The sequence below is a fragment of the Pempheris klunzingeri genome, chromosome 3 (genome assembly GCF_042242105.1).
Source record: "Pempheris klunzingeri isolate RE-2024b chromosome 3, fPemKlu1.hap1, whole genome shotgun sequence".
NCBI classification, from domain to species: Eukaryota; Metazoa; Chordata; class Actinopteri; order Acropomatiformes; family Pempheridae; genus Pempheris; species Pempheris klunzingeri.
In genome coordinates, this window is record NC_092014.1 from 15,370,984 (window position 1) to 15,395,303 (window position 24,320).

The 24,320-nt window shown below is 41.2% G+C and overlaps 1 protein-coding gene across 1 annotated transcript; it reads right to left on the reverse strand.

Moving 5' to 3' along the window:
* Window positions 1-1,993: 1,993 nt before the first annotated feature.
* kitb (KIT proto-oncogene, receptor tyrosine kinase b) lies at window positions 1,994-17,727 on the reverse strand. Its single transcript, XM_070828380.1, has 21 exons — window positions 17,694-17,727; window positions 16,187-16,462; window positions 15,817-16,101; window positions 14,269-14,408; window positions 13,588-13,756; window positions 12,858-13,047; window positions 12,657-12,772; window positions 12,393-12,507; window positions 10,937-11,124; window positions 10,534-10,640; window positions 9,662-9,788; window positions 9,255-9,359; window positions 8,245-8,355; window positions 7,379-7,517; window positions 7,209-7,276; window positions 5,391-5,482; window positions 4,725-4,847; window positions 4,056-4,167; window positions 3,670-3,769; window positions 3,020-3,125; window positions 1,994-2,137 (listed from the first exon to the last, which is right to left on the reverse strand). The coding sequence occupies exons 1-21, from the start codon at window positions 17,725-17,727 to the stop codon at window positions 1,994-1,996; spliced, it is 2,847 nt and encodes a 948-aa protein (XP_070684481.1).
* Between the last annotated feature and the right edge of the window lie 6,593 nt (window positions 17,728-24,320).

A 24,320-nucleotide genomic window follows, 5' to 3' on the forward strand; every position in this document is an offset into this window, starting at 1 on the left:
GATGAGTCGCAATGACTTCATCTAGCACCACCAGTAGGTCAAGGTTTTCACTTATCCAATGAAATATCTCAACATCTACCAGACGGATTGGCATAACATAACAGTTTGTAGACAGTCATGATTCCAAGATGATGAATCCTAATCACTTTGATGCTCCCCCAGACTTTTCCTCTAGTGCCACCATGTCGTTGACATTTGTGGTTTGAGTTTGACAGAGGGTTAGACAACTGTTGGACAGATTGCCATTTAGTTTGTGAAGACTTTCAGGTCCCGCTCAGGATTGTTGTTATAATAACTTTGCGCCACCAAGTCAAAATGTCAATTTGTACCATCTTATTACCTGCAAAACTGATGACATTTTCATCAGCCTCAGCTATACTATGTTTAGTGCTCATTACAACATGTTAGCATGCTAACATGCTAAACTTGGATGACTTGAATATGGTAAACATACCTGTTAAACATCCGCTTTTGAGTATGGTGAAGTTAGCCTTTAGCTCAAAAGCACCATTGTGCCTAGTACAGCCTCACAGAGCTGCAGACATGGCAGTAGACTCTTTCACAGAATAAGGATGATGACAAACAAAAGAAATGGACTCTTTACAGTCGGTTCTACCATCACAGGTACTTTCTTTATTATTACAAGTCAACCCACTTTATCAAAACTCGGTGATTCTCGAAACCAGCGTACAGAAACTTTCTTCTGGCTGCATCCTCAACAATAACAGTCACAACCAAATGCATTCAATATTTGAAAAAAATCTAAAGGCACATCTCTATTGTATTTACATTGCATACATATTTGACAAAAACCAACTAAAAAGAGCACACAGTCCGTCCTAAATGCCTGACCACTGTGGCTTTGCTAGAGAGACTAAACTAAAGCTAACCCTAAAATACATACAGCAATACAAGTCTTTTACAAGTCACAGTATTCAAAGCTACAACGCACAGGTGGGAATCATTGTTTCTCTGACTTATGGCTTTATTCTTTATTAGGAGTTATCACTTGCATGCGACCTTGCTATGGCTCATTTGTTAAACTCATAAAAGAGACTTCAAGTCTCTTACCAGAAGGTATCTTATGTCAAGGCCTATTAAATCAAGTTTTAAGGTGGGTTTGCTGACGGCCTCTCAGTATTTGTGGTCTAGTGACTGACATTAAAATCAAGATTTTCTAAACGGGATATTTTTCTTTTTTGCCAAGAGGTAGATGAGAAGAATGATATCACTCTCTAGCCTGTTCATTTTCTCTCTCTCAGGCTGGTGCTTTTCCCATTTCGATTCTTTATGCTAAGGTAAGATAAATACCAGAATGGTATCAATATTGTCATCTAACTCGGCAAGAAAGCAGTTAAGATTATTTCCCAAAATGGCAAAACATTCCCATAAAAAGAGACACTTCTGACACACAAAAAAACAGTTGCAATAAAATCATCACAACACCAACTCTTCTATCTATTCCTCAGTCCAAGGTCAAGTATTTACTTGTACTTGTTATCTCTGTTTTTGCCAAAGCATCTTAAGATGTAATCTAAGGCTGAATGTGAGCCAAAACCCCTCCCGCTGCTGATGGGTGATGTTGTGCCTGATGGGTGGTTGGTGCTGGAGTCTGCTTTATATTGATGTGCACCTGAAATACCTACCACAGAGATCAATACGCCAATGGGAGGTTAGATGGAGGACAATGCTGAGAGCCAAGTGCAAGGTTGTATATATACGAGTGTGTGTGTGTGTGTGTGTGTGTGTGTGCGTGTGTGTGTGTGTGTGTGTGTGTGTGCGTGTGTGTGGGAGATGTAGGAAGGCCAGCATTTGAGTTAGTTTGAGTGAATGTGTAGTTAGTAGTTTACAGAGTGCATTTGGCTCTTTTAGTTTGTGCGGTACAAGAGGAGCTCAAGGTGGCTGGGGGGGTTTGATAGTCGTGTGTGTGTATGTTTCATATCAGTGTTAGTGTGTGTGTGTGTGTGTGTGTGTGTGTGTGTGCGAGTGCACGTCAGACATAGTCCAAAAAGACGTCGGCCGTGCTTTGCAGTAAAGGCTGGGTGGGAGCCGTTGTGCTGCAGACTGAGCTCAGTCTCCGTGATGGCGCCCTCTGCTGATCTGGATGACTTGGATTGTTGCTCAGCTTTAGATACACCTGAGGAAGAACATGCATTTGTGGTTTATGGAGGTTTTGATGATACTGTTTTTTCACAAAAAAAAATCAACAGTCCTGAGAAATGTAATAAAGCAAATCATATTGTCATATGCTGGTAAATGCATGAATTCAGTCCTCGCAGCTCACATCTATTAAATAAAATGATCTAAAATGTCTCTAGAGGTGCTTACATCTTTTCTGTATGGCTGTTGCTGTAGTTATGCGTAGAGAGGATACTCAAGTGATTAAGTATTACAGTTCCATAAAGTTGGAGAGGCCGAGAATATCTTGACTTTTAGTCTATGGCACTGTTTCCAAACCTGGGGGGTGAGATGAATTTAAGGGGTCACCAGACAGTTACAGGTGATTAAATAATTTAAAAATATATATGTTGTTGCTGTGAGGTAAAGTTTTGCCTTTTCCTCAAAAATATGGATCAACACTGGATCCTAAATTTCCCATAATTCAACTTGATAATGACCCAAACCAAGATAAGCCTGATGACATCATAAAAGAGTATTTTTATTATTTTATCTATTATTTTTCTCAAACTTAATAAAATCTCCCCCAGAGTAACAGGAAGATGTTGTACAACAGGCTGTGTAGGACTGCAGATGACAAGTGAACTGAACCTGATGTGTAAAATCAGTAGAGCGCCTCTTTATTTAGGGAAGAATGACAAAAATTATTATATGTGAGTTGCCATAGTGGCTAAAAAAAACAAACACAGCGTAACCTCAGCATCCATGGTTCAATTCTGGCCGGGGACCTTTATTGCACATATTATTCATCTCTTTGCTCCCTTTGTTTCCTGTCTGCATCTATGCTGTCACCCTCTAATACAGAAACAACACCCGGCATTTCATGGTTCCATCTACTTACATTCCTGGTATTTTCTGACAGCAGCATCTCAGTCCTCTCCACCAGTTTCCTGAAGGAAGGCCTTTTCAAAGGATCCTGGTTCCAACAAGACAACATCGTGTCGTACCTACAGAGGCGAGGATAGGTTTCATTGTGGCAGAAATGGGATGCGCGCACAGATGCAGCCAGAATAAAAAATGACCTCATTACCTCTAATGCATTATCATGTACCGCAGCATCAGTTTTTTTGTCTTGTTGTCTCAACATTTGTTCACACCTGTATAATTTATGCCTGTCATCTTTTTATGTACAGTCACATTGCACTAATGAACATCCTGATAAGACAAGAATGTAAAACAGATATTTTGTTATCAGAAAAGTGTAAATTTAGTCATCTAATTGACCACAGTCTATTTAGCATTATAATAAATGAGACACGGATTATAATTAATGCTGCAACAAGTGGCTAATTAATCTATCGCCAGAAAAACAAAACTAGACATCACATTGCACAAAATTAGGCTGGACATGATTAATTATTTTCAGGCATCTTCTAAACAAAATGATTTTATATTGATATTATAAGATCTAATAATTAGCTGCAGCCTATGTTATAACACTTAAATATTCACCTTATAAGTAAGTAAACCCACTCTAACAGACACGCTTACATCTCAATAGGAGCAAACTCAGGTCTGCCCATCCTGTGGCCCTCTTGGATCATCCTATAAAATGCTGAGCCCACCTGCATCCCTGGATACGGGCTGCTACCTGCACCACAAACATACAGAATGCACACACTTTAAATAATCTTGTGTAATTCATGTCTCATTTTTGGAGTAAAAAATCATGTATTCATATAAAATATATATACAATGCTTGTTTCTGATTCTGCATTATGCGTCACAATGTGTATGATTCACCACAGTAAGTGATGTTGCTGCTTGAGAGCATCATCAGAGCCTCTAATACGGCCCAGTCAGCTCAAATGGATGACAGTAATGGCTCAGACATTACGAAACAGAAGCAATAACACAGCCCTAACTGGATACGCTACCCAGAGAGAAGATTTCCCAGAGCAGGATGCCGTACGACCACACGTCACTCTCATAGGTGTAGACACAGTCAAAAATACTCTCAGGAGACATCCACTTGACTGGCAGACGGGCCTGCAGGAGGAAGAGCCATGAGAACCGGAGCAGTATGGACCATGATCTCTTGTTTCAATTCTCAACATAACAATATAGTATCTCTTCTTTAAAAGACTGAGTTTTGAAATGTATTGAAGAGCTTTTCCACAGCTGATACAGTGAGCAGGCACATATAATTCCTTTCTTTCACAGGTAATACATACAGAATATGTTCTTCAAGAGCTAAAATAATTTGTCAATTAATTGATCAGTGGATTGATACATTAATACATTACATTAACATTACATTACTTTCAGGTAATACATTTAATTGATTTGCTACTTTTTGTCTTGAATGATTAACATTCAACATCTTTAACTTTAGCTGTTTCACTACTTTCTGATATTTTATCGACCAAATACTTAATGATCAATTCATAATGAAAATCATTGGTTGCAGGCCTACATTCTTCACACCTCGACACTATATGCATTGTTTTGAACCAGTGAGCAGTGAGGAGAAGTATGTGTGGCAGTTTTTCAACCACAAAGGAAGGAAGGAAGAGTCAGAGAAAAACAGTAACAGTCGTACTCACATTGCCTCGGAGCACATAACTGGCATCAGTGGTGATGTCTCGTGCCAAGCCAAAGTCACAGATCTTCGCCACCCTGCCGTGAGTCAGCAGAACGTTTCTGGCTGCAAGATCCCTGTGGATACACTACACACACACACACACACACACACACACACGCACGCAAACAAGGAAATCAGTACTGACAGTGTTTCTACAGTGAATGACACACAGCACACATATACAAACAAAGACATAAATGCCCTAAAGTTGTATATTTGGCAAAGAAAATAAAACTGAATCAGTTAAAGTAAAACATTTACAAAAGAACATTAGTCAGAGATTTTAGTGCAATTTCAGGGAAATTACAGTCTAGAGGAAAAATAAAGATACAAAATAGATAAATAGAGCCTAATTTAATACAAGCAACAGAAGTGCATTAAGAGAAACTCAATCAGGAAAACAAAATGGTTAGAATTTAAATTTTTGGTCTACATTTGAGCTTTTTTAAGATCATGAGAAAACTGGTTCCATCTGTGCGCAGTATGTAATGTATGAGCGTTACTGGCTGACAGCAATGGACAGCATGTTTGCTCTAAGCCATGAAGTGATTTCTAAACTAGCAGCAGCACTTCTAAATCTCCTCTGTAACTACTCAATAAGTAAACACGCGGTCTGTAAAAGCCTTACATTCTTGGAAGTGATGTACTCCATTCCTTTGGCCACCTGGTAGGAAAAGCTGAGGAGATCCTCGGCATCCAGAGACATCTCCTCTATGTCATCTAGATAAAGATTACTTTGTTAGCTTTAGTGAAAGAAAAGCAGGAGTTTACACGGACGTGACCGCAGGAGGTAAAGCACTCACTGTGATGTTGAAATACATGATAAATACAGTTGCAGGAAAAAGTATGTGAACCCTTTGGGATTACTTGGATTTCTGCATAAATTGGTCATAAAATATGTTCTGATCTTCATCTAAGTCACATCACTAGACAAACACAGTCTGCTTAAACTAATACCGCACAAAAAATTATACGTTTTCATGTTTTTATTGAACACAACATGTAAACATTCACAGTGCAGAGTGGAGAAAGTATGTGAACCCCTAGGCTAATGGCTTCTCCAAGAGCTAATTGGAGCCAGGAGTCAGCCCACCTGGAGTCCAATCAATGTGATGAGATTGGATGTGTTGGTTAAAGCTGCCCTGCCCTATAAAAAACACACACCAGTTTTGAGTTTGCTGTTCTCAAGAGGCATTGCCTGATGCGAACCATGCCTCGCACCAAAGAGAATTGTTGACTTGCATGAAGCTGGAAAGGGTTACAAAAGTATCTCTAAAAGCCTTGATGTCCATGTGTCCACAGTAAGACAGACTGTCTACAAATGGAGAAAGTTCAGCACTGTTGCTACTCTCCCTAGGTGTGGTCGTCCTGTAAAGATGACTGTGAGAGCACAGCGCAGAATGCTCAGTGAGGTGAAGAATCCTAGAGTGTCAGCTAAACACTTACAGAAATCTCTGGCACATGCTAACATTATTGTTGACAAATCTACAATAAGTAAAACATTAAACAAGAATGGAGTTCATGGGAGGACACCATGGAGGAAGCCATTGCTGTCCAAAAAAAAACATTGCTGCATGTTTGAAGTTTGCAAAAGAGCACCTGGATGTTCCACAGCACTACTGGCAAAATATTCTGTGGACAGATGAAACCAAAATTGAGTTGTTTGGAAGGAACACACAACGCTATGTGTGGAGAAAAAAATGCACAGCACACCAACATCAAAACCTCATCCCAACTGTGAAATATCATGGTATCATGGTTTGGGGCTGCTTTGCTGCCTCAGGGCCTGGACGGATAGATGTCATCGACAGAAAAATGAATTCCCAAGTTTATCAAGACATTTTGCAGGAAAACTTAAGACCATCTGTCCGCCAACTGAAGCTCAACAGAGGATGGGTGATGCAACAGGACAACGACCCAAAGCATAGAAGTAAATCAACAACAGAATGGCTTCAACAGAAGAAAATACGCCTTCTGGAGTGGCCCAGTCAGAGTCCTGACCTCAACCCGATTGAGATGCTGTGGCATGACCTCAAGAGAGCGATTCACACCAGACATCCCAAGAATATTGCTGAACTGAAACAGTTTTGTACAGAGGAATGGTCCAAAATTCCTCCTGACCGTTGTGCAGGTCTGATTTGCAACTACAGGAAATGTTTGGTTGAGGTTATTGCTGCCAAAGGAGGGTCAACCAGTTATCAAATCCAAAGGTTCACATACTTTTTCCACTCTGCACTGTGAATGTTTACATGTTGTGTTCAATAAAAACATGAAAACGTATAATTTTTTGTGCGGTATTAGTTTAAGCAGACTGTGTTTGTCTAGTGATGTGACTTAGATGAAGATCAGAACATATTTTATGACCAATTTATACAGAAATCCAAGTAATTCCAAAGGGTTCACATACTTTTTCTGGCAACTGTAAATAAAGTAGCGTTCTACCTACCTGGCTGGGAAGACTTGTCTTTCTCAGAGGGACGCATGGGTATATATCCTGTGCCAGTCACCTCTCCACTACACACACACACACACACACACACACACACACACAAGCATTAAACCTTGACAAGGTCACCATTTTGCAAATGCAGTTTCAGTTCATTTTTATATACACACCTTGCGGGCTCACTTTGGTTCGAGACGTTGCGATAGTAACCATCACCAACTTGGGAGTTTAGGAAGGCCTCTCTTTTTCTGCGCAGGAAGTTGAGGAGGTCGCCATAGCAACAGTACTCTGTGATCACCAAAATTGGGCCTGGCAAGATGCAGAGATAAAAAGAGACCTCACTCACTGATTTTCAAACCATATGACAGCATGCAACAATGAACAAAGAAGCGGAAAGCCAAAGCTCTAACAACGAGCCAACAGAAGATGTTTGTGGCGCTCTTCTCACAGGTTCAGACGTGTAGTAGTGCATCCAGACAGGTTTGAACAACGTTTGTGCTTAAAAACACATATCAATATTTTTGTGTTGAAACATTGTGAACAAATTAGTGTAAATATCTTAAAATTAGGATTTTCCATGTCCAAGACCTCTAAGAATACTCCAAGTGTCCAGTATTTCTTCCCTAATTACATACTCATGCATATTTGCGTGGAGCCCTAATCTAAATGCTGCATTATAATCGTTGTTGAGGAGTAGGCAGGTAGATAATATTGATTGACTAAATTTGTGACCTGTCAAACTGCATCACGCTTTTACATCTGTGCCGGGTAATACTGACTGTCCAATATCTGATTATCAATAAGAGGCCAATATTGGCTCAGTGAGCGCATCAACATACGTCTGCACTTCCTACACAACCTCTCCAAATGATACCTATTACCATAAAACAAAAGAAGTCAATACAGATGTAATAAACATGTGCAAATGCAAGATGGTTCCAGCGTCTAGAAAAAAATCCAGACCACATTTGGCCCAAAACTCGTCACATTAAAACTTCCTGAGGAGTGAACTAAGTGGTAAAGCTGCTCCTCTCACCTGCGACAGTGCAGGCGCCCAGCAGGTTGACAATGTTCACGTGGTTTCCAAGGTAACTGAGAACCTTCAGCTCTGACATCAGCGCCTCCTTCTCCGTCGAATGAGCATTGGCTGTGATGACATCATCAGGACATTAATAAACTCATACAGCATCTCAGACGTTGCTACGACAAGCAGAAGCAGGCTGTGTCTGAAATCAGTCCCTATTCACTGGAGTGTTACTGAGTGTGAATTGTATGCGCTATGTAATTTCCACAATGAAATGGAAAAAAATAAGGGCTTTTCACACACTGCATATTCTTAGCCCGTCCAGATTGTTTGGTGTGAGTTGCAGAGTTCTGGAGATATTGGCCATAACTGAATGGCACTTACTCAAGAAAATCGACAGACTTTTTTGTTGTGAGCAGTTTCATGTAGGAGCTATATTCTTTTTAACTACATCTGCTCACTGTCACTCAGCACATTTACTCATGGACAAGAAGCTTGACAGTGTATCATATAGGGCACTTCCACAGCGAGAGCTTTCCCAGACGACCAGGAGCCTTTTAAGGAACTTTGAACTAAGGAACTGTGTTAAGTAGGTGAAACCAGGGACTAGTTTAGGTTTAGTTCCTGTCGGTTAATTCCTTGTTCCAAGTGCAAAAAAAGCAGTGGAAGAGAGACTGTACTTTCTGATGGTTCAGGCGCTATCAGGGCAGGAATTTGCAGGGTTGAATATCACAGATTTGTCAAGCGACACAGACACAGTTGACCCGTGTCAACTATGCCTGTACTGCTTCATTCAAAAAGCCAGGACACACTCTGGTATCAATATTAAGATAAGCAGTGGCCATGTCTTGTCTTTCATTTTGTGTGTTATCGGTAAAAACAAAGTTATTTATCTATCTATACTGTATAGGGAATTAGAGAGAGATTAGAGAACAATGTGGTGGTTTCGGACACAGACACAAAGACAGAGATAAAAACAGACCAATACACAAACAAACACACACACACAGGCCCACACTTACGTTTGAGCATCTTAACAGCGACGGTCGTAACGGTATCTGCAGAGCAGAGTCCATATGCTGTGGCTCTCACTACCTTTCCAAAAGCCCCAGAGCCCAGGGTTTTACCTGTGGCAACACACACACACACACACACACACACACACACACACACACACACACACACACACACACACACACACACACACACCTTTAGCATTTCATAATTCCCTTAATAGCCTCACCACACATGTTTTAAGACATTTAAAAACACTCTTCTTTGATATTGAAGAAACAACTGAGTGAAGTACATCCAAGTGACGTCACAATAAGAAAAAGCTGCTAATAATAACCACACTAGCTGCAGCCATGCTTTCTCCCAAATGTAAACATACAATAGTATAGCTACACAAACACGGGCATCGTCATACCAAAGCGTAGTTTCTGTCGAGGAAACTCCCATTTGGAGTCGTACGGCAGCTGGGTGGGATCAATGTATATGTAGTTGTTGCCATGGATACTCTCAATGACCTTCCACTGGATTTGAAACTTTGGTTTCTGTTAAAAGTTTGGAGAGAAAAGAGGGTTTCATACAGATAAAATGATGCTGGATCAGCTTCCTGATATTGTGAATGTCGCTACAGGATTGTATAGCTTACATGTTTTCTCATCACTCTTCCATTCATATTCTATTGAGATCACTTGATGCACTTTAGTTATCAGCCTGTGTCTAGACTATCCCGTCATGATCCCTCTGCAAATTCATAAACTAGTCCTCAAGGAGTCTGAGTCATCCGAGTGCAATAAGAGCAGCACGCTGTGGGGGTAAATTAATGGTTCGAGGTATGATCAGAGTGTCAAAAAAGCTTCCAACTAAAGCATGTCTGCACTCTGAATGCCTGACTGATTCATTTCACATTCATTAGGACACATTCATATTGACACTTCCACTCCTCTCTGCTGAATATTGCGCAAATAAAAATAAAACTAGTCTGATCTCAGAAAGACGCTTCTAACTTTAACATACTACAGTCAAGATGGACGCATGAGTCATTAGAGAATTATTAAACTTGGGCGGCCGTTTATTTTTCTGTGATGCAAACTGCATTTCACTGGTGGCAGAGGAACCTGATTTAACATTGACATCTAAGACTTTTTAAACACATTTTCAGACTAATTCATGGCTTTGAAGGCCATGGATTTATGTGATTTATGACCATTTTATGACTCTGCTCTCACTCAGATTAAATATTCCTTCACTGCAGTAATGGTATTGCAATGCATTATTTATTTCCTGTCTTACCTGCATGTATTTATAGAGCAGCACCACTAGAATGAGGCTGAGAAAGACACCAGTGGCCACCATGCCAGTTAGAAGAGGAGTGAAGAGTTTATGGGGGACGATGCGTTCTGAGAGGAAACACACACACAAGTGTAATCAGGACATACATAGAGTATACACAACATTTTACCGGTAGTTATACACACACACACACACACACACAGTGACATCCTCTTCCTCCAGCGTTAAGACAGACATCTGCAGCAGTGATGTTTGTTTGTGCGTTAAGGATTAGCGAGTCTATACCATATAATCCCAGCCTGCATAGTCAGCATGCACTAATCTTACTCATACCCAGTAACCAAACACCTACTAATACAACGTCCTTATGGTACAGTATACATGAGATAACGTCGAGTCGTACCGCTGATGGAGAACAGCGTGTAGGCCTCTTCGCCCTCCGTACTGGCCACACACTCCAGGGTGTGATAGTGCACGTGCTCTTTGCTCACGTTCAGTCGACTCTCCACCTCACTCCTGCCGAAGGTAGACTCTGTCACCACGACGACCTCTGGAGTCTCCCATTGGGTGGCATTGGGCAGGTGTGAGCACCTGTTTTAAGGGGTTATAAAGTTGCTTAAAGTTATGTTTTCCTCTATTAGTACTACATCGGAGCAAGCTTTAGCATTTCTACTTCAACAGAGTGATTTAAGTATAACCTTACAGAGATAGGTGATCATGTTCATACTCTTTGTCTCCTGTAGCAACTGATAATATCACAAAGCCTTTTGCCTTCATCCCTCTTTTAGTGTAATTCTGTTATTTCTTGTCATGTTTCTACCCACATCCTTTAAGTCCTGGGATGCTGCTCTTTAATTATTACTTCAGTCGTATCATCTTGTCTCTACACTGAGGGGGAACCTGTCCTATTGCTTCTCTTCATCAGCCATAAGGTTTATGAAGATGCTTCTCATCGATGGGGTCTATAATCCAAAGTCTTCCTCTGTTGCTAACCTCCATAAATAGTGTCACACACTTCCAATTGATCTCAAAGTCATATATTATTATTACAAATATACATCCTCCCCCACATCCTCAAGCCCAGAATTGTTGTGGTCACAGTAATATCAAATTGCCTGTCATCCTGGGATCACGATTTAATTATCTACTTATGTCAGAATGACATGGTTGGTTGTTTTTTTTTTAAAAAAAAATCTTGTAAAAAAAGGTTATTTTCATGAGACAACAAGATATTCATATGAGATAACATTATCTCAAACAACCCCTTGTTTTCCTGGGATAGTGACAGAATTAACAAGTGATCTTGATAAAGTAAATGCAACCACGACCTACATTAATCAGTTTATTTTCAGCCTATTAAATTACAGAAACAAATGCCTATTTTACCAGGGCTACAATGGCTTAAAACACTGATATTGTCTTGGCCAAAAGTCAAAATCCAGTTGGCTTGTTTGTCTCAATGCTAATGAGTCTGTGAGACATAAACCTGTTAGCCAACTTCTTTCTCTTTGTCTCCTGCTCTCAGAGGAACTGCCAGACACAATAATGTTTATATATTAAAAGGAAAAAAAGAATATCTTATTTCTATATCTTATTGTTCACTTTAGAAAATTGACAGGACACACTGATAACCAGCCAAACTGTACTAAACCAATTTGAAAACAGGAGTTGTAAACAACATGAAAAACATTGAAGGTGTCAAAGGTTCACATCCATCGTGATAATTCAGAAGCTTTGTATCAACGTCTTTCCACTCTTAGTCTGATGTAAGCAATCCAATAGAGCATAATCAAAATAAAATAAATAAAATTACATTAACACTCTTTTGATGTAAGTACTACAATATTTCTTAGGCATACCTTGTGTGGGGCAGCTCACAGAAGTACCAGCTGATTTTAGGGACTGGGTAACCAGCAGCAATGCACCGCACCTGTCCATCGACAGGCCCTTCCTGGGCGATGATGACCGGCTTACCTTGAAGAGGAAAACATATTCAACATGTAAAACACGTAGATACTAAGGAACTTTGCCTGTTAATTTTCATGTAAGCAACCCCTTGGAGAACTCAGGAGTGTTATGCTCTGATTATATGAAGCAGTATAACACCTGTGAGAGCTACTTACTGTTGACGTACACGTGGAATGAATGATTGACAGACGCATCCTCATGACTGGAGGAGAACTTATAGATCCCACCCTCTGAGCCAAGAACCCTCACTAGTCTCAGCTCGCTGATGTATCTGATCAACAAAACATACACTTCAAACTCTGTGAGTATGTACATGCATGTGTGCATGCAGCTGATATGCTGTAAGCTTACTGTACCTGTACTTGTGGCGGTGGATGGTGATAACGTGCTCTGTGGTGTTGAGGAGCTGTTTGTCGTTGTAAGACCAGGACAGGGAGTTGGGTGCAGGATAAGCATCAAACTCTACTCTGAGGCTCAGGCTCTCCCCCTCTTTAACATCAGCCTGGACGGGACCTGGGCTTCCTAACATGGTAATGAAGCCCTGCTCTGGAGAACAACAGAAACATATGTGTAGTTCAAGTTCAAGTCCACCTGTCATTAGTCTATTCAGTAAATTATCAATGTCTACATTGAAATAAACATCTAGCAAAAAGTATTGTTACTTTGCAGAAAAGCACTGCGATGTACCTTCATGTTCTGTCTTTAAATTTCAAGTTTCATAGCCTCTTTTTTTGGTATGCCCTTTAACACAATTACACTCACACATTAAAGCCACCGTTACATTGCAAACAGCAGGCCACTCCTAAAAACAGGTGAGTCTGTATTCACTCTTAATGTTTGATTTATCTTTTGTATGAACATACATCTACAAACAATGTATGAATGAATACTGGTGTCAGTGGTTAAGCTTTAGTTGAGCGTTTTTTTTCTGAGCCGACAGTAAACATAGCAGGTGTGGTGGTGTTGTAGAGGAGCTCACACAATGTTGTCTGATCCAGTTAGTGCTGCTGCCTTTATCTGCGGCACTGACTGCCCAAGGTGCACACAGGCATGCACGAAAACCAATAGACTGTCATCAACGCTCACCGTGAACATCCAGCTGCAGCGCGGTGGCACTGGTGCCTCTCTCGTTGTGGGTGTAGCAGCGGTAAGTACCCGAGTCTGACTGGTTGACGGCTGGGATCAAGAGTGAGGTGGTGCGTTGATAGCCATGGGATGCGGACAGGATGTGCGAGGTGTGTGATTCATCAGGATGCTGCAGGGCATCAGTGGTAAAGGTGAGCAGTGCACTATCAACAGGTGTAATGTTACACAGATCCACTGTTTTCAGGGTATCATGCTTCAGAGAGTTCAGTATTTCAAGTTGAGTGTACATTTCCCGCACAGCTGTGTTTAAATATTAATCTTAAACAGACTTAACATTGTGACTTAACATTAAAATAATACAGGGCTGTAGCGAGGGTTTTAAAAAATACTATTGCCTCTAATGAAACTCTATAACATTTTCTGACAATTAAAAAAAATAGCTACAATTCACATGTTTTTTATCCATTTAATTGTTCAATTATATTTTTCGTATATTGCATCTTCTAGAATATTTCCCTAAAAATAGTCCCTTTAAGCCCTGAAAAACTCAAGTCCAAGTATTTGTCTTTCTCTTGCATTGGTAAGCCATCAAGCACATCAAGTTTTACATCTTGACAGTCAGTCATCCAGACACAGAGACAGAGGGAAAGTAGCCTCAGTCAGTTCCTACATCAAACTCACCGCTGTTGAAGGGAAATACCACTTGACACTGAAGTCGGGGTTGACGTTAGTGGAGCTGCAGGTAATCTCAAACTGCTCTCCTTTCCTGAGGATAACGGTGTCTTTCTGAGATAGCGTGACCACTGGAGGCACCTCTGGCACTGGATCAACAGATGCAGCAACATCATACAACTGATTATACACAACTGATATAACTGATTAAAACATTTGTTTATTTATGCAACATTGTAAATCACTCTGGATTTGAGTGCGTGCTAAATGTTTTAATCATGACTCTATTTGCATGTTAACAACAATGTTCCTCCCCGAGGTATTTATCATCAAAATGCAGTGCAAACTAAAAAGTTGAATTTCCTAAAATGAAAACATGACACAAAAATTCCTTATCTATAAACCAACATAAAAGGCCCTTAAGGTTGTGTGGTTCCTCTTTGTTAAGTGACAGGGAATTCAGTAGTGGACAAACACACACTAACACATGTTTGCACTCACATGAGTCACATGCACACAAGTACAGTGTTTGCATATGCAGGCACATATAAGACAAATGATTAATTCCCGACATTAAAAGCCTGCTGAAGGCACTTCACTGGCTGTGTTTGACGAAGGCTGCGGTAATTCTGTTTAGCCCAAACACAGCCTTCATGCACCGTTACAAAGCTTTGTTCAGTATGGGACTCTAATCCCTCTGCTCCTCCCTCCCTCACGACTCTTTTCCCTCTCCCTGTCTCCATCGGTCATAAGGACACTACGCCCCAGCTCCTCCCAGCTTGTCTGTGTTTAGACATCTTTCCACTGCAGGCCAGACTGAAAATGCTGATGGCAGTGCAGAAACAGATAGAAACGAAATGATCAGTTTCCACTGACTCAAAATGCTTTTATGGTCATAGCTCAAAAGAAAAACTACGCTCTAAATCTCATCTGCAGTGTAGTTAGTTAAAGGAGCGTTTTTTTCATTCCTCATTGTTATGACTGATTTCAATTTGTCCAACACTTTGTTCATAACACCTGCAAAACTAGCGACGTTCCTAAATTCAGATGGTGAACATGGTAAACATTACAGCTGTTTACCATCATCCTTGTCATTATGAGCATGTCAGCATGCCGACATTAGCATTTTGCTCACTGTGCACCACTGACCAGCCTCACAGCGCTGTTTGCATGGCTTTACTTTGTGTTTACTTCACTGTTTACTTTGACACAAGCATTGGGGCATTTGCAATACGGTTCCCCCGAGGTATTAGCAAAGGCAAATGCTTTGGCTCCATCTTCCACTGGCTAATTACTGTGAGCAGATGGCTGCTTTTAGACTGAAAAAGTGGTCTACATGAGGGATAGCTTCACTATCCCTTTTACAAGCAAGTGACTTTTAATCTGACTTTGTAGATTTGCCCTTTTTCTAAATTCAAATGCCTCCCACTTAATCATTTCCTGTCAACAGCTGCACGTACATCATCCACTCTATCCCCCTTCCTACCCTTTTAGTTTAATCATCGCCCAAATGACAAATTTAGTAAAGCTATCTTGTCCAGAATATCTCTCACTCACCAAGTCGTACATCCACAGTGTATTGGCCCGAGGTAACTTTGACTCCATCAAGCTGTCCCACACATACGTAACAGCCCTCGTACTCCTTTCTCGCATTGCCGATGATGACTCCTCTCTGGAGGTTACTGCGGTAACTCATACCAGAGGGCAAAGGTTGTCCATCGCAGGTCTCTAAAGCCAAGAGGGTGACCTCTGGGTTGGTCACCAGACAGGGGATGGTGCAGTTCTCACCTGCACGCACCAGGATGACGTTCACCATGGTTCGCTGGAAGGCATTCTGGGGGTCTGTGGAGATTAAAGATTTAGATTGAAAGATGTTATTACATGGACAACTGCAGACACACACACCTCGAACACCTCGAACACCCACCTTTCACATAAACGTAGATGGAGCTGTGTTCCAGCGTGCTGTTGTTGAGGCACACATAACGGCCCATGTGGTAGGCCTGCGCTGCTAACACCTTGACATAAGCCACTCCGCCCTCCTCCACCTCTCCCTCCAGCCTGCGAGTCCTCTCCTTCTGCCACCTCAACCTGGACGGGGTGCCAGACCTCGTGGCATTGTCATGGCAACGAAGCTCCAGCTTCCCCCTCTTGGGAACTACTACATGAGGCCCGCTGGGGGAGATGACTGGCTCGCACCACACTGGAACAGAGGACGTACAGTATGGTTGACCTGTGGTGGACCAGGATGCTACTTCTGAAGGCTGTGAAGGGTTCAGTTTGGGCTCAGAAGGAAAAAAAACTGCTGTTTTCAGAAACACTAATGCTGATGAATTGCTAGCTCTAGGAAGAACAGCAAGACAGAGATAGAAATCAATGAAAAGAGCAAAAACAGAGAAAAGGACAGAGTAGCTGGGCTGCAACTAAAGATCATTTTCATTACCGATTAGCATTCACATTTTGTTCATTAACTCACTAGCTTAGACTATACGATGTCAGAAAACACTGAAAATGCCCACCACAATCTCGTAAAACGTGTAATCATTTGCTCTTTTGCCAAAGACAAAAAATGAAGCAAATCCTCACAAATGAAAAGCTGCAACTAAATAGTGTCTGAAAAATGACTTGAATGATGAATTGATTATCAAAACAGTTGCAGATTATTTTTGCTATTGATGCTAAGATTGGCACAGAGCCCCTTAAAACAGAGAGCTATCAAACCATCATGGCACAATTGAACAATCAATAATTATGAGCTGTCTACCCGCTGAGTAATCATACATTAAGGCCGATAAATGCATCCCCTTAAGATGAGTAAACTAAACTAACATTTTCTTCTCAGTTTAACCCCAAGCAGCCAACCCACTCCACGCTGTCTTTCTTTGTTTCTTTCTTTCTTTTTTTGCAGATTTCCACATGAGAGGCACCATTTCAAGAGAAGAAGTTTCATGTGACTGTTGTGCCTCCAGGCTTGGCTGCGAAGACCACAAAGAGAAGCATGCCGATGCAGAGAGGCGGAGGAAATATCAATATCAGTGTTTTTGCAGGCTTTTGGTGCATTGTTTTAAAAGCTGCTATTTGTCAAAAGGTGTGCTTCGCAGTTGGTGCCGCTGTATTTGAGTAAGCAGAAGGTCTCACACAGAACCTGAGGCTGCTGTGTGACTAACCACAGAGCTCTCTCATCGCAGCTTGATGTTAGATGTCAAGGTGCTGCTGGGTGTTTGTGTTGCGAGATATGTGTGTCTCTGCTCTTCTGCCTCTTCTTTGTTTCTTTGTTCCTGCTGCTGCTGCTGTGCCACAGCGCACAACCTAATCCCTTTTATTTCGGTGGGATAAAATATGAATCGTCCTCAAACAGTTGCTGAAACGCACCCACACACACACACACACACACACACACACGCACACACACACACGCACACACACGCACACACTTGTTGCCTGGCGGAAGAGGAAGCCCTGAGGCATCTCCCACGTACCTAGACACAAGGTGGTTATGCAAATGACCCCTGATATGATCTGCAGACTTGAGCGCACAGGTCGGCCGGACTGCGCCGTTAAACAGCACTTTATCTTATCTTAACGTCGACCACGTTTTCAGAGACAACGTGGGGACCATAATTATCCACTCTTCAGTGACAAAAACATGCGCAATAATACATCTTGTTTTTTTTCTCGGGTGTTTACACCTGAATTAGTCTAATTAAAGAGAAAAAGACCTAATATAGTGACACTTAAAAACCGTGGGGGAATAATTCTGTAACAACAACACATGAGATCATCTGAAAGGACACAGGCTCTAATACAAATGTGTGAAATACAGACGTTTATGTTTTATTATGATAAAAGCGCTTGATTTAAGTGCGTAAAGTAGGCAACAATACTAAAACTATAACTGTCCACTAAAGGCAAAGCCCACAGGATATCATTAAAAATCTAGCAAAGTATTACAATACTATCATAAAGAGATAAAGTACGGTCACTACAAAGTAAATATTTGAGAGCGCAGACACACTGTGACCCACTTTAACAACATCTGCGCCATATTTCAGTGATGTTTGTAAGCCCGGAGTGGTTTTCTTACCTGTTAGTGGCACCAAAACAAAATGTAAGGCAAAAACAACCCCGTGGCATCTCATGATGAGGCGGTTTTCTAGCCTTTTACTCTACTCCATGCGTTTCAAGTGCAGGAATAACCATCCTGTGTTTAAAAAAAAAACGCACACACACACACACACTAGATCCCATCCACAGCACCAGCACCCAGCAGGTTCCTCCGCTGAAATGAGCGCACAGCGCAGGCTGAGACTCCCTCTGATGAAGCTCACTGGAGCTTAAAGACACAGTGCACAGCGCCTCTCCTCCCTGCTCTGGATCCCTGCCACTCCTCTCTGTCCTGCATTGGATGGACACAGGCCAAGGTGATGAGTCGATTATTACCGGAAAAAACACGGCACAGTCCGAACCGTCTTCATCTTTCCTTTCATAGACACTGCGAAAAAAAAAAAATAACCTTAAGGAATGCTGCAAGAAAACCTTGATCCTGTTCTTTACAGTAAGATGACTATAGAGTTTTATTATGATGGCAACCTCCTCTCACCAGTGTGACCTGCTGATGATGCCTTTCGCTCACTGGACACGAGTTTCCCTGCAGAAAGTCATTCGGTTTGTGATCCACTTCATGGTCTCACGTTTCCCAGCTCTAATCTACGTTATGGTTTCGCTTTTCTCAGAATTAATCAATTTAGCATCTCACACTGAGAGTCTATAAATGCTAGACCCCACACTATCTACACCTCAGCTAGCCATCAATCGTCATTAAGACTTCAGCCTGTTCAATACATTCCTCATTCATTCCTTTCAATAAAGAAACCAAACACGAATTTTGCTATTGTGCCCTCAAATTCAACAAGGTTAAATAAATTGGACCACTTTTCATCATCTTAGAGAACTTAATTCCGCCTTCATAGTGCCCCAAATCCCCATTTTATTATAGTTCTTCACAAATGTATCATTTGTTGTGATCTGTATAATCTAATTAAATCTGTTATAGTGCTTCTCAAAACATTATTTTTTTCTTCTGCATCATCAAGTCTGGTTCCTGTACGCTGTCACTCATTGCACATTCGTTCATTCATTTGGTTAATTTCACTCACTGTTTTGGCTTCTTAGTTCCTCATCAGATAAGAATCAGACAGATTAACCAGCAAGAGGGCAATTCAAGGCAACAGTGCCTTCAGTGTTTCATTGCTAAAACTGGTGCATATTACCAAATTTGTAATTAATTGCTTTTCCTGCCTCCTCCCATGTTAAAGAGGTCTACATCAAAACATTCCCATATAAATTAAGTCTTTACAAATGAGCAACGGTGAGTGGGATTTCTCGTTCATTTCTCTTGTCAACATCCCTAAAAGTAACCTCAAAGTTAAATCAAATCAAAAGACAAAATTTAAATGTTTGGATATAAAAACCACTCTTAGGAGAAAGATTTTACAATCGTTTTCAGGGCCTGTTGGAGGCTGAGACACTATGAAAAGCTTCTTAATTCGGCTTTACGCCTTGGGCTCTCTGCAGCTTTCAGTGAGGATGTGTGTGCATGGGTTTGGTTATGTGTGGTTTTGTGTTAGTTTTTTTTTTTTTTTTTAAGTTTTGATCAATGTGTGTGTGTGTTCCCTGTTGCTCCAGAGGAATATGTGAGAGGACACTGGGATCGTTGTGTTTTTTTCTTTATACACATGATTATCTCTCCAGCGGCACTCGGTCCCCCCCAGTGCTGTTTATGTCTTTCTCAGCACATGATGGCAGGATGAGGAGAAACAAACTAGAACATGAGCAGAACATCACTGTAACTGATTTGGATATGATTTCTTACTTTACAGTATAATTTCCTGGGAAAAGGTGATTAGTGATAATATCTTTTATCAGTTGAATATATTTTCTGCACTGTGCAAAGAGGAACCTGTCCTTGGGTCAGCTCAGCCGTTGTGATATATTTTCCCAGGGAAATTATGCGAAATAGACTGTTTTGTGGGGGTTCTTTGAAACTGGGATTGTGATCAAATGATCGGAGACATGCATCCTTTGGGAAGTGTGGATGGTAGAGGGAGGGGAGGAAGGTTTTGACTGAGCAGCCTGAGGTGAGAGAGGGCAATAAGAGTAACAGCATGTGCTTGAAGAGGATGTTTTTGCAGACAGTGATGCCTCAAAGGGGAATTTCATATTTGCACCACAAAAGGTTTTGCTGTTTCTCACTCGAAACTGGGTTGAGTTGAAAATGTGGATGCACATCTCAAGTAGAGGTATGCAGCCTGAATGCTTGACTCAAATGATAAATGACGTCTTAGTAAGAATTACATTAACCCTCCAGAGTCTTGGGGTAAAATGGCCATTTTTTACTACTTTTCATTTTACCTTTGTGTTTCCCATTAAAACTGTTTAGCTTGCTTTCTTTGTGTTTGTGTCTTTGACGCCGACGGGCGGTCCGAGACTGTGAAGAGTTAAAGGAATAGTTCAAGATTTTGGGAAATGGGCTCAGAAAATTTCGTTCATTCAAAGCATCCAAAAGACCAAGTGTAAAAACGTCAATTAGCCATTATGCTGGATATTATACAAATTACTCTTTCTAGAATGGGGCCAATAACTTCTTGGAGGATCTACTGATTGCTTGGAATAGCTTGAAGCCACAAGGGAATAACCTTTTAAATGGCCACTTAAGCTTTTTACACTTCTGTTTGTGTCAAATTAAACAAAAAGAGATTTAGAAATGGATTTTGCTATTATTGGGCAGAGCCAGAATAGCTGTTTCTCCCTGTTTTCTAGTCTTTATGCTAAACTAACTGGCTGCAAGGTGAAGCCTTATTCAGCAGACAGATAAAATAGTCATATCAATCTTCTCATCCAACTCTCTCACTAAAAGTGACTGAGCCTTTCTCCTAAAATGTCTTAATGACAGATTAACTAAACGCTCATCTAGTCCAGCTGGAGGCCTTCGCTTGAATTTGCATTCAGACAAAGGAAACCTGCAGCTCAAGGTGTCAAAGTACAATCCACCTGTTCACCAGCCCACAGTGTCCAGCTGCCCATATGCTCTATGAAGATGTCACTGTGCATGTTTGGGTGTGTGCGTCCATCAGGATCATCCATATGTCTAACTGTCCACGGAGTTCTCGTGTCACTTGAGCAGTTTATATGCCTTTCCCTGTTACATTATTCATCACTGAGGTGAGCGTCTATAGCAGATCTTGGCTGACTCACTATGACTTGGTGCCTGTGTGTGTGTGTGTGTGTGTGTGTGTGGACCCGCAGCATGACTCACTCAGTGCTTTTAGACAGATGAGGACAGCGGCCTCGCAGAGGGCAACAGAGGTTTTATACAAGAAAAATAGCCACTTAGATTAGATTACGTAATGAAAAACATTCCTCGCTCTCCTCATTCCCCCTCTCTCTCTTTCTTGTTCTCTATCTCACCTTCCCCTCTCCCCTCTCTCTCCGTTTTCCATTTTAGTGACGCACACACACACACACGCACACACACACACACACACTTACATCCTAACTCAATCACCTACAAATGGAGCTATCTTCACACCCTCAGGCACACAGACACCTCCGTTGTCTATTTGCACAAAACCACAAGACTGACAGGATAACACACACACATTTTAACTGAAAGAATACCTCATCATTTCTCCTTTCAGTGATTGGCCAAAAGCTCAGCATAATCTTTTTTTCTGATGCAATCCAACCCTGTTCTCTGTCTGCTGACTGGACATTATAAACCTGATATCTGTGCCCATTTGTCTTTCCTCTACTTCAATACAGACAGAGCAGTCGAGTGTTTTTTTTCCTTTGACCCACTCTGTGTGGTTGTTAAGTGACCATCCCTGGTTCAATTGTGGTGTTTCACATATCAATCATAACCCATTGAACAGACTGGACTAAGAGGTGGCTTTTAAAAAATAATAATAATAAAGAACATTTCCTCAGGGAATCGACGCAAGGCCTTTCACTTGGATCTAATTTACTTCCGTTGAATTCAGTGAGGTACAGATATATATATGTTTTTGTAATCTGCACAAAAAATCTGCACAAATGTGCAAGAAAGACAATTGGATATTTTTGGGGGGTTATGTGCTGGACCATGCCATGGTCAGACGCAGGACGCTTTTCATGATGCTTCCTCCTCGCATCCTCTCTCATTCTGTAAATCGTTCCCTCGATGCCATCGTGGAGGACCTTGCAGTCCCTTAAATGCACCTGCAGGACATGAGGAGCGAGGAGAGAGGATGGTTCTGGAGACATAATGTGTTTATCAGTGCTGGAACGTGGATTTTGTTGAATTTGGACAGAGCCAGGCTAGCTGTTTCCCCTTATTTCCAGTCTTTACGCTAAGCTAAGCTAACTGGCTGCTAGCTGTAGCTTCACATTTACTGTTCAGACATGACATTGGTATAAGACTTCGCATTTAATTCTCCGCCAGAAAACCAATAAGCTTATCTCCCAAAATGCCAAACCTTTGTTTATACATTATCATAGAGAGAAATTATATGATCGCAGAGTAAATTGTTTTGCAATGAATTTCTGATGTGAAACATCAGAACAAAACCAATTACTTCTAATCGCGAATCTTAATTGCATATTAGTAGAGAAGTGACACTTTCTCTAATCATATTTGCATTCTGAGGCCTAAGTTTGGAACAAACATGCATTAATTTTTAACAACAGATGGATCTTTGTGTTGCAAAACAAAGGAGTAGAAACTGCCATGCTAAGCTGTCATGTATGGCATCACGCTGTTGAGATAACCATATGTTTGATCCAAAGAGATGATGTGGATTGAAAATGTGCCAGGGCATGTATCTGACTAAGCTAATATCAGCTAATATACGGACAGCCCAATGATCGCCCTCTGCCTGGATAAACCTGATTAGCATCGACTAGGCTGTAAACCGCCCTAATCCACCGTAAGGAGAGAGGGATGGATGCAGAGAGGAAGGGAGCACGGAGCCAACAAGAGACAGTGAGACAGGGGGGATACAGAGGATGGAAGGGAGAGGAATGACAGAGGGGAAATAAAGAAAAACGTGGTGACAGACGAAGGAGAGCAGAGGGGTTTAGACAGGGATGGAGTAAGGGAGGAAGGAGGAAGAAGAGGAACAGTCCTGGAAAAAGATGCGAAGAGAAGCCGCAAACTACGTCAGAGCAGGTCACCGCCTGAGAGGAAACCAGAGGAACAACAACTGTACTGATCTGCCTCCTCTTTTGAATTTTACTCTTGTTGTCCTGTGCTGTATTGTACATTATGTAGACTTACTAAAGCTAAAGCAGTCTCATACAACAGTATGTTACTGCAACAAATGCTGCCTTCATTGAGGTGAAAATGTCTCATTTTTATCTCAATGAAGCTAGAAGGGTGTTGATTCAACTTGATTATTTTTAAGGATATCAAGGATCGAGTATTGCATTGAGTGTGTACTGAAAACCATCTATCTCCAAAACATCAGCTTGTCATGAGCTATGAAAAACTATTTTCATCTTTGAGATGATTCATTTTTCAGATAATCCAACAGGTTTTTAGATTGTTTATTTCGTTTAAGATGAATGCTTTCTGAATCCAAAAAAAAAAAGAGACACTTTTAATCCTTCAATTTGTTTGAAAAACTCATAATCTCCTAATTTGGAGAAGCATACCTTTTTAACTGGACATCAACCATAATCTTGTATAGTAATTAACTATTGTGCTTACAATTTAAAAAATCTGAACACTGGAGGGACTAGCATGAGTGGGATGATTATATAGAGAGAAAAAAGGCATCAAACGAGGGAAAAGAGGTGGAGAAAAAATGGGGGAGGGGCTGTGATCAGAAAGGCACGGGGGGGGTGAAAAACCAAGAGGAGTAACAGAGATTGGAGAAGAGTGAGTGAATGAAATAAATGCAATTTCCATGATCAGTTTAACTGAGAGACCACTGGCATCTCCCTTTACCTCAACCGCATGTGTGTGTGTGTGTGTGTGTTGTGAACATATGGAGATATGGAGATCCACACAAAAGCTATGATGT